General features: G+C 38.5%; 1 protein-coding gene across 6 annotated transcripts; it reads right to left on the bottom strand.

Annotated features, from left to right (window-relative positions):
• Nucleotides 1–512: 512 nt before the first annotated feature.
• On the bottom strand, nucleotides 513–11,372 carry tfap2a (transcription factor AP-2 alpha; the record flags this gene model as incomplete). Of its 6 annotated transcripts, none has more annotated exons than XM_079487525.1 (8): nucleotides 513–1,933; nucleotides 2,612–2,753; nucleotides 4,081–4,199; nucleotides 4,724–4,949; nucleotides 6,282–6,333; nucleotides 7,165–7,584; nucleotides 11,175–11,228; nucleotides 11,311–11,372. In XM_079487525.1, the coding sequence occupies 7 exons, from the start codon at nucleotides 11,205–11,207 to the stop codon at nucleotides 1,645–1,647; spliced, it is 1,281 nt and encodes a 426-aa protein (XP_079343651.1). In that variant the 3' UTR covers nucleotides 513–1,644. The 6 variants fall into 6 exon arrangements, with proteins under 6 accessions (XP_079343651.1, XP_079343652.1, XP_079343650.1 ...); XM_079487526.1 differs by lacking the exons at nucleotides 11,175–11,228; nucleotides 11,311–11,372 and adding exons at nucleotides 8,006–8,032; nucleotides 9,544–9,594; XM_079487524.1 differs by having other exon boundaries at nucleotides 11,175–11,318.
• Nucleotides 11,373–11,496: the final 124 nt, after the last annotated feature.

The following is an 11,496-nucleotide window of genomic DNA, read 5'->3' as shown; positions in this document are numbered from 1 at the left end:
TAATTACATTAAAGTGTGGCTCGACGTGACAGTGTATCCGAAAATGTAAGGTGCCGACTAAATAAAGGCATGGAAATAGCAACTGCACCAACCTTCAGCTGGATTCTACATCTGACTGATTTTAAAGAAAGCTCTTGCTTGAGGGCTAAACTACACACGTTCACTTCAAACACGAAAGAAAATGCATTGTTTTCTGTGTCATTTGGCTTGGCAAAAAGCTCCCTGCCATATTTGAATGATCCTGTGCTCTGAACTAAGAGTTGAAAGTAAGTTTTTATATTATACTTGAGGGAAACAATGGGTTCAACTGCTTATTGCATGGAGCAATCGTCAAGGGAGAGTTAAACTCAATTACAGTAACCGTGCTGAATAGAGAGAGAGAGAGAGAGAGAGAGAGAGAGAGAGAGAGAGAGAGAGAGAGAGAGAGAGAGAGAGAGAGAGAGAGAGAGAGAGAGAGAGAGAGACGTAAGCAGCAAGTAGCGAATATAAAAGTAATGAATAAAAATCGACATGAAGCGTATCAAATATTTATTTTTTTCTGGGCAACAAAGAACTATAATACATTGACAGGCATGGGAGCTATTGCCAGGACAGGTTGATACAATACAGATAAAACCGCCTCCAATTTAGACAGTGGACATACAACGTATTAGATGGTCCCAAATGTTGTAAATTTATTCGAAAAAAAACTCATAAGACAATATCCATTTATTGCTCTTGTGGTGCTTTGAGGGAAGAACAAGAGGTAATTGGCACAACACATAAAAAGCTCGTATAAAACAAGATAGAAACACAAAACTAGCATCGTAAGGGTCTCTGTAATGACCTTTTTCGTTCTAAAACGGAATGGCATAATAATAATAATATATAGAGAAGTTGATGTTTATTTATTTCAATTTGTTCACTTGCTTCAATGTCGCCTCAACATGCTACAAGAGGGCTGAATTGAAATATCCCAGAGAAGAATAGGCCTACCCCAAACTTCTGTTTTCTAAGAACCATAAAACCACATGAAGAACTAAGCGAATATTCAAACCCACTAAAACAGGAGGCACCAGATAAATAAAAAAAGGAATTTTAACAGACGTACCATATTTACAATTCCCATTAAATTACACATAAATAAATATATACATACATGAACACAGATTCCCTCATATAACCGTGAATCGTGTTGAAATTCAAAGTTCAAGTTGGTCGATCAGAGCGAACTTGAAGTCATGGCATGGAGCTGTGGATTTGTTTTTGTGTTTTTTTTCCAAGTTTATTATTCACAATACTGATAAAAAATCATCCTCTTCAGCTTCCTGTCACATGGCTACAATCGTAAATGGGATATTGAAGGGACAATGTGAGATTTCAGTCCACTGAACTCATAAAAAAATGAGCTCTTAAGAAAGTTCTGTTGTGGCCGACACGTAGGCTACTCCTCTCATTGCCACTCTGATTTTGTCATTTTATTTTGATTTAGAGAAATGCTTTTTCCAACGAATCCCAAGGTGAACTGTTTTTTATTCTTAAAAAAACGAAACGCGTTCAAAATGTCAAGATCAGGAGGTGGAGTCGCGTCAATGACTCGTCTTGTTCACTAGTGTGCTCGATCTATGCATTTTTCCACTTTAATTGCGGTGTGGCGGTTGAACATCACTTTCTGTGTTTCTCATCTTTGTCTCCCGCTTTAGAGCCCGTATCGTTGTGGCTGTTGGGGTTGTTGTTCAAGTACATTTTGTCCATGGCTTTAATGGCCTCAGTCAGATAGTTCTGCAGCGCCGTGAGGGCCGCGCACATGGCAGGAGTCCCGAATCCGTGAGAAATAAGACTGAAGTGGGTCAAACAGCTCTGTATCCCGGGCTCGAGAATGGGTTGTGGACGTGAATTCCCCAGGGGCGAGCGGTCTTGCGAGAGCAGGTCGGTGAATTCTTTGCAGATTTGTCTAAAAGGAGACACAATGCAGGATGCGTGTCAGGGTGAAGCTAATTACAGCTGAAGGTATGAAGTCAGAAATGTTTTAGTAACACTATGTGCTCCTTATGTGTCCCATAATCAATAAGACACATATTCCTTTTGACAGCAGCTGGTTTCGTCAGTGAAGGATCAGAGGGATGGACAATTCAAGTTCAATGCTGAGTATCACATACGTCAGAGAAACGTCAACTATGTGAATTAGATCAGATATTTTAACTTGCAGGACTGTTGCAGAAGAGTGTCGCTTTACTCTTTATGTAATATTTTAAATCGGGGGTGGTGTATCTATATTTTCTGTTTGAATCTTTTCGAAGTCTAAAAAAATCTTGTACTTAAACGATGCTCATTTGTTGGCTGGGAAAATAAAATCAGACTTTGATAATTTCGTGTATTTCCATGTTGTCGTATATTCCAGGAAACTACTCCAAGAATTAAACTCCAAGTGAGACGTTTTTAAGACAATCTTATTTATTAGGTACTAGCTTTCTTGATTATGAGCATATGCAAAACCATTTGACAGCAGCCTAATGCAAACTTAAATGCTGTACTATGAACCACCACAATTAACTTGTTCACCTTGACGAAAATACGCAGTCATAAAAAGTGAAATTTTCTTTGACGTTGATAAAGTGAGAAAAGCACTTACTTCGTTGCCAATAACATATTTTTTCTTTGGACTTGTTCGTTTGGGTCGGAATGCTGTCGGTTCACGTATTCGGCCATCGCCTTGGCTGGAAACTCAGTCTCACATACATAACCGAAATCTCTGGCCAGATGCACAGCTTCACCTAGGAGAAAATGAGAGTCAGTGTGCAGCCTATTACTTAAATATACTACAATTATCCTCTTTCACATTTGTCATCCAATTAAACTTCCTATGTCAATGAGCATGACATCGCTCTTTGTCTACTTCACTGATGATGCACCTTCATTTAAAGTCCTAACAGAAAAAAACTATTCTGCCAATACAAGATGTGAGTCCCTTAATTCGGACATCAAAAGGCCGAAACATGATAACTGCAAACTATAATGATATCATGTGATTAATTCGTTAACCTTCAATCTATAAAAAATACTGTTATATGGAGCTATTTCAAACGACCAAGAGTAAAATGCCTTCTTGTACTTTGGTCATGAAAATTGGGCTACTCCATTTAGGTCTGTTTTTTTTTGCTGCCTAAGTCTTTGGTTTTAATTTCCTGAAACAGTTGGGTATTTACTGCGGGCCTTCCTGTCATAAGCACACAGTCCGGAAGAACGCATGCGCCAATTAGCATCAAAGCAAAACTGCACTAAACTGCTTTCCATAAAATGGAGCAGATCATAAACAATAACAGCACTTCAGAAACCCAGTGTCCTCTAACTAAATCAGCCTTTGCTTGTGTCTCCCTCAAGCCCCCCCGCCCCTCCGCCCTTATCTCGCAGGAATCATACATTTCTTCAGGCTCATTACCATACAAGACCAAATTTCAATGAAGCACGATGAATATTACATTCAGTCTTCAGCGGCAATGATTAACAGGAACCAATGAACCGTCTCCAGCTTTCACCTTTAAAACCCACGGTACACCAAATACCACTGCACGGAATAATCACCTCCGACTTTCCAAGCAAAATGGATTTTTAACAGCAATGGAATCTTCGCACAGCAACATAATTAACTCATTTATTTTTTTAAATAGGCTTTCAACCTGCTGTCAACAGCATCGATAGAGCATAGGATACAGTCCAAATAATAATGTAATATTAAAAGAATAATAAACCCAAAATATAAACAAAATGAGATGAATGCCATACAATTGCAGAATTGATCTGGCGTAAAGTAGGCCGCAAAAATACTCTTGACAAATCTATATCGTTGCACGCATTAAAAAATAAGTGATGCTGCTCACAGATTTAAAAAAGCCCCTGTAATACCACAACATTCTTTCAAAACTGTATGTCCAAATTCCCTTCTCTGAAAACAGCCTTTTCTTATATCCTTCATGCATTGTTGCTTGCAAGACAAACTCTCTCCATTTCACGGATGAATGGAAATCCTGATTCAGAATCGCTTTCATGTATCCGCATTAAACACCTGCGTTATCATATGCATACATTGTTCAGGAAACTTACCTTCCACCAGTGACGTCAGGAGAGTAACGTTGGCGGCCTTGCGTCTTCCTGCCGGTAAATTTAATCCGATTTTGTCAAGTTTCTCTCTTAAAGATCTTCCGCCGTTTTTAGATTTTGCTCTATTGAGGAAATGACAAAAATGTTACTAAATGTAAATTGCTTGTTTAATTCATAACCATTTCATGTCATTGCATCATTCATCGATTTTAAATTTTAAAACCATCTTGTAGCCTATAGACTACGTAAGTAAAATAAGGAGCGGGGTTTGCAAGAATATTAAGTTAAGCAGTAGTGTTGCCAAGCTCTATCGTTATAAGTTATCTCCGGATAACTCTTAATGGTAAAAACGAAAATGTGATGATATTTCAAATAATTTTTATAATTCTATCGAACAGTTGGTCATATTTGTATTCCCTGTCATCACGTGATATTACATTTTCACAGGCCAATGTTAATTCGTCGTGACAACAAGCGCTCAATGTAATTGTGTAGCGCACTACCAACATAATGCATCCTAATGCAGGATCACTGTTTTGTCTATTGTTACATAAGTTGAATGGGATATACCACTTCGGTAGGTTTGATAACGGAAAGTGCTTGATAACGTGTATTTATTGGTCTGTGTAATGTAAGTCTAACTCACCTCCTCAAGACCCCACCGAGTAGAGAGGCGTTTAGGCACTCAGGCGGAGAGAGACGTCTCTGCACCTCCGCTACCGTGACCTTGTACTTTGAGGTTGAGCTGAGAAGTGAGAGACGACCCGGAACCGAACAAAACACCTCGTTTGGGTTTACCACACCGCCAAAAAGCCCGTCTTTGTTTATCGGTATGGCAGAGACGTTGTTGGTCTTGGATATGGAGACAGGACCTAGAAAAAAAATATGATTAGGCCTTCATTTCAGACTACAGCACAAACCTAATGGAAAAAAGATGAATTGCTATGCAGCAGACAGCTATTGAGTAAGATTAAACATATGCGCTTATATGCACATCACCTCGCACGCCTGTGTGGAATCAAAGGCAATATGGTCTTATCAGAGGGGGAGGAAAATAGATACCACAGCAATAGCTTTTCATTCAGCTTGTGAATGTAACTGCTGGAATATGCCCCGGATAATGAAGTGGCCTAACCATCAAATATTTCACATTTTCACAATGGTGACTCCAGACCAAACTCGGAGAAGATGACAGTCGTGCATGCACATCGCTGCCTCTCGTTTAACACTGACTGCACAGTGCAGCAGTCAATAAAACGAGAACCCTATTACACACGATTTTAAAACTTCATTAAACAGAAAACTGAGGGAAGACATGTGAAATGTGACATAATTAACAATAACGTTGGTAAAGGTATTCCATAAAATAATGAAAATAATATGAATAACTTATACACGTAACGAAATGCTCCTGACATTAGCAATTATTTCTCTGAACCAATCCACACCAATCAGTCGTGGAGTGAATCAAATGATTCGCACAAATTCTAAAAAACACACACAATTAAACTTACAAACAAGTGCCTGCATAGATAGGTGTTCAGGCCCTATCCTGTTGCAGCGCCCGTTGCTGCGTTATGTGCTACCCGGAAACAAAAGCGCAGGGACTTTTGGATAGATCACTAGTGACATTAATAGCGCAGGGGAGACTAATCCATACAAGAGAAGATAAACGAATTTCTGTGATCACAATCATCACTTGTATGTTCGACGAGCATATACCAGGTGAAACAAATGTACATTTTTCACGTAGTAAAAATAACAAGTAATTCTAATCTTACCGCAACGCACTTAAAACCGACAAACCAGTTCGATCCCTAATTTTTACCACAACGCTCTTCGACTAAATGCACCCCAAACGAAACAAAGAAGGATTCAGATGCACAAAATGACTGAGACACGCAATATAATTGTTGGTTTATGGTAACCAAAGCTCGAATCCTTAACATAAACGTCATAAACATGACCATAGACATGTTTTTAAATTACATTTACTCTGAGCAAGCTTCGATAAAACAAGCACCATCATATCAAAACACATTGATACCTGTATAGAGCCTGATGTGGAAATTTTCATGAAACAGGTTTCTGCATTATCTTGAATCCTACAAATTAGCCAGCAGGATAGACGTCTATAGTCTTTACGTGCGGAGAGCTGCATGCTATTGTGAATGCATGCTCGGTTTACAGAGTAAAAGGCTTACCTTTTTTTATTACAGTTTGATCTGGGATGTGAATTCCTTGATCTTCAACGTGCTGCAAAGATAAAACAGCATATTAATAATGACATAAATTAGACAATACGTACTGCTTGTAAAGAAAATACAAATAAAAATTATCACGATATTTCCATAATCATTTTTAAGATTACATCCAAAAATTGTATGTACTGGGAAAAATCATAATAATTGATCACTTTAACCACCCAAATAATTAAACAGCGGTAACCTATTAACGTTTAATTGGAGCATTTTCTCTAGGTATTGTTTTAACTGTATTCTCCAAGACGTCTTCAGCAGGTATAGGCTAAAATTTAATTAATGGTTAAAAAAGAGGGACGTCCAGAAATCGCGTCTTTGTCACTGTTAAAGGTGTATTAATAAATATTAATAATAATTCATACAAATAATTACGTTAGGGCTATTAAAAATGTAATACTTAATGTAATTGTACAGTTAGTGTTGCCTATATATATACACCCATATTGCTTATGCTCTATAAACGATGTAAAGTGTTTGTCATATGCCATAAAGTCTAACATACAAGATAATACTAACATAAATGAGCGCAATTTGCAATTAAATCTCAAATATTATTTTACCTTCGTCGGTGTTATAAAACTGGTGCTCATGTACTGTCACGTTTTAAATTGTACTATTTTGCCATAAGAAAAACAATCCCGAAGTATTTCGACAAACCAACTACGATAAACATGACATTATTTAATATATGTGGCTGCAGTATTTAATTAAACAAAATAATGTAGAGTATCTGTATTGTTTCCAATAGCAGCAAATCGCAATGGCCGTGATTAATTAATAAATAAAACTGCATGTTAAACCATCGTTTTAAATAATTTCCCCTCACCTGTATATCTTCTAAGGAGTGAGGTATTCCATGTATAGGGATTGAATCCGTGAGTCCGGTCTCGATGCCGTGACCCGACTGCAGCAACACTTCTCTGCGGTACTCTCGGCACAGCTGATGTGGTAGCCCGCGGTGCTGGTGCAGCAGACTGCTTTCTTGACTCTGTCGCTGGCCGGGCCAGCCCGGGTGCTGTGGCTGCGGCTGGGCGTGCAGAGAGTTGATGGAGTACGGGTCGTTAACGTGAGAGTAAGGGTCCTGAGATTGTGGGTAAATGGGCTGATATGGTGGTGGAAAGTATGGCGGCTGGAAGTCTGAGTTGGGCGTGTGGGAGAGTGGAGGAGCGCTGGTGTACGGAGACTGACCCACGCTGCCCAGCTGGGGTAACCGAGCTGTGCCATTGCTGGTGCCGTCGTGGCGATCCTTGAGAAAGAAAAAGACACACCGTTTTAGTGCTGTTTTATTATTACTATTAGGCTGTAATAATTATGATTGTACTGTTTCTTCTTTAAAAAATAAATAGAAGCAATTTAAAATTTGAGTTATTTAAAATGAAAATCGAACATTCGCACAGTAGCAGTAATTATTATAATAATTACAACAATACGTAGCTCAATAAACGTTATTTTGCATTCTCCAAGTAAACAATTTTTTAGCGATTTAGCAACGACATATCACACCGCGGGGCAAAGAAAAAATAACAAGAGTTTACACCGAGTATAAAGTATCTGTAATAGCGTTTGACGTTACACCGAGAACAGCTGGTATAATGAAACGAAATCAAATAATCGGAGAGTAAACGCTAAGCGCGGTCTTCAAATCTTTACCCCCGATAGTCACTCACCATCGCGGAAAAACTGTGCACTAACATCTGCGAAGATTCCGGGGGGTTTCAATAGACAAGAATTTCGATGGTACAAAACCAAAATGAACGAGCAAATGAAATCAAGCCGATATTAACTGCAGCACGACGTGTCTGTGGCCAGTGTTCAAATAAAGCAATAATCCATCAGAATGTAGGTAAATTCCCACTGTTCTTCATCAGCTCAGTGCTTTTCTCTAAAGTTTCTTAGATCCCGTTTGGCGTCCACTGGTTGTGTCAGTAAGCTGTTCCCCTGCTTGAGCTCATGTTAGCACAGATCTGCCTCTTTCCCTGCACACCTAATAGTAGATATTCATGACTATTAATATTACACGAATACTTAATAAGGGAAGAATGGTCGGAAATCGAGCGTGAAGCGAGAAAGCAACTCAAGGCAGACTGCACTAAATGACGTCCATTGAATGAGGAATCGGTATATCTAATCAGAGATGAGGAGAGAGAGGGAGTGGGAGAGGGAGAGCGAAAGAGAGAGACAAAAAGAGGGACATTCTCCTGCCTCTGACGAATCAGAGAGGGGGGGGTGGCATTTTAAAAGGTTCGAGGGCAAGCAAAAGTGAAAGAAAGAGAGAATGAAAGGGGGAAGAACACAAGGAAGGAAACAATGTGCACCTCTGATTCTGGTGAAAATACAGCAAACGCTGAGGGCATCTGGGCTGGCACAATTTTGCTGTTCGCGGGATGCTCGTCTTCCTCCTTATTTTTCATATTCGCGTGTTCGTGCTCCATGGCCCACTAGAATCCCTCACCGAGAGTTTAGTCACGGCCACGACACATCAACACACTCCGATGCAGCTCAGCTCACCACCGAGGCGAATTTTCACAACAAACTTTAGGCGTTCGCACTCATCGTACACACTTCCGTCTCAATTCCAATGCGATTATTATAAGCGTATTTATTTCGATCAACGCAAAAGAAAACTATAAGGACATGGCAAGTCTCTCCTGCTAAAAGGGTGTGCAATCTTCGGAAACATGCAAAAACACGTTTTACTGGCTTCGCCACTCCAAAACTACTCCCATATATTACTGCACTCATCACAAACAAAATAGAGAGGAATGACATGAAGGACTTTTACAGGAAAAAATATTTTAAAGAATCGATTCTTTTAACTCTCTTTACCAAACCTGCGTTTGGTAAGTTTATTATTTCCTGTTTCTTTCACAGACAATTATTTAATTAAATTTTTAATGCATATTTATTTTTAATGCATATATTTTAAAGTGTGTGTTTAGGCCTAATAATAATAACAACAACAATAATAATAATAATATTTTTGTTATGAATACTATTATTACAGTTTTATTTATTTATTTTGAAAAACCTAAACGTGTCTTGAAGCATGCAATATTGCAGATGTATTTAAGCACTTATGATAAATGAAATAGCGCACACACAGTAAAACTTATTTAGTAAAAGCGGACTGCGGAAAAAAACTGGTTAAACATGCTGGTAAATATCATGCGAAATTTTGTATAAAAAGTCTGGTTATGCCGCTTACCTCGAAGTCTTCATATTTAATATTATCAGTTAACTTCCAAAGCATTTTCATTGGCTGTGGATAGAATGAAATGCGCCTTCGCTTAAGTTTGACACAGTGCAGAGGGCTTGAGCTGTGCGCTCAGATCTCCCTCTAATGGTGGAAGAAAAAGACTCGCGAGCTACTGTAATAACCCTCATTAGCATATCAAGAGACCAAAGCCAATGAATATACACAGGTAGAAACTGCAACGAGAATTCCAGTAAGAATAGGCTACGTTTACTTGTTTCAAAAGATCATAGTAAAAGAATGTGTTCACAGTCGTGAGTGAGCGTCTGACGGTGAAATGTTTTATAGAATTAAAACTGGATTGGGATTGATTCGCATTGGAATTATTGATAAAAGCTCAGAAATGCCGGAAATCCCTTGCGAAAACATGTGACGAATATTTAGGGTATGTTTATTGTATGTCACACGTTTTAAAGCATGCGCATTCATACAATAGCTTCAAGTTTTAGAAAAAATATTCTACAAAATATTTTAAATAATACGAAACTACTTCAACCCGAAGCATAAATACATGTATTTCAATGGGCACCGTTTTAAGACGGGTAATTGTAAACTGTTGTTTTAGTCCCATAGTGAACCTCGGCCTGTAAAACACTCGGAATACTGTTATGCAAAAGTGGTCGATTCTGGAGTAGGTATACAGCTCTGTTTAGACGTGTAACTGCGCTATTTAAAAAATGTAAATAATTAACACAACAACATGGCTTGTTAAATGTGAATGAGGTCGAGAGACAGGTCGCCGGGTCTAAGGCGTTGTCCCTCTCTTATCTCCATTACCATTTTTGGTGGGGTGAGTCCAGTTGTTATTAATGAGAGGTCGAAAGAAACTAAGACACAATGACAATTAGAAGAGGCAGAGAAACGCGCAATAGAAATTGAAGGGTGTGTTACTTTGTTGTTTATTGATTAGGGGTCCATCATTGAATCCATTTGCACAAAAGCAAAACTTGTATTGATACTTGTTCTCAACTTGTTGGTGCAGCACTAATTGGCAATCCTCACTTTGATAAAACAAACCAATGTATTCAATAAAAACAATAATAATTCAATCGATTTCTGTTTTTGAATTGTTTTCTTTTTTTTGTTTCTCGTGTTTTTAAATTAATGGAGCAGAGTATAATATCTCACAGAAATTATAGGCTACAGACAGTATTAGCCTACATTACTAACACAGACATTTTAAAAAACGTTTATGTAAAGGAATCACGCTAAGAATTATGTAGGCCAGGCCTGAACGAAATGAAGCTATAAAGTTGTAATAATATATAGTGTCGTTTGTCTAAAATAAATAAACAACAGCACATTTGGTTTCTCCGAGCAGCGACCTTAGGGTTGTCACATTTTAGACGAATCTGATCACGATCTTTTTTTCTTCGCTGTTTCGCAATTGTCTACAATCAAATAGCCTGTCCCTGTTATTTTTTATAACCCTTAACACAAACCGTACAGTCGTAGATAATTTTCACTTGTTTTTAAATCGTACTGTCCGGAAAACATTATGTACCTTAGGAAAAACGTAATTTTATGCGAAAGTAAAAGCGTGCCCCCCGAGCTTGTATACTCTTATTAGGAAGAGAACGTACCTGCCAATCTCCCATTTTGCCCAGAAGTGACATTCTTCTGTCTTCTCTCTGAATCTGGTACATCACACAGTGTTATCTCATTTGGGTCTTCTATCCTCAAGCAAAATACCACTTTACCTGAGCAAAATCTACTCACCTGGCCATAATACAGAGTACCACCTCACGGCGCATGCGCACTGTAATAGGCACGTGCAAGACAAGGACACCTGGAAAGAGTAAAAAAGTGTTGAGATTCCTGCTAAAGAGAAAAAACCTTTATATTGTTATATCGACGTGGAGCTCGAAGTTGCAGTTTTCAAAATGATAAAACTATGCAAATGCC

The sequence above is a fragment of the Barbatula barbatula genome, assembly GCF_947034865.1.
Source record: "Barbatula barbatula genome assembly, chromosome: 23".
In the NCBI taxonomy this organism is placed as follows: Eukaryota; Metazoa; Chordata; class Actinopteri; order Cypriniformes; family Nemacheilidae; genus Barbatula; species Barbatula barbatula.
The sequence above is the reverse complement of the archived record's forward strand: the minus strand, read 5'-3'. Positions and strand labels throughout refer to the sequence as shown.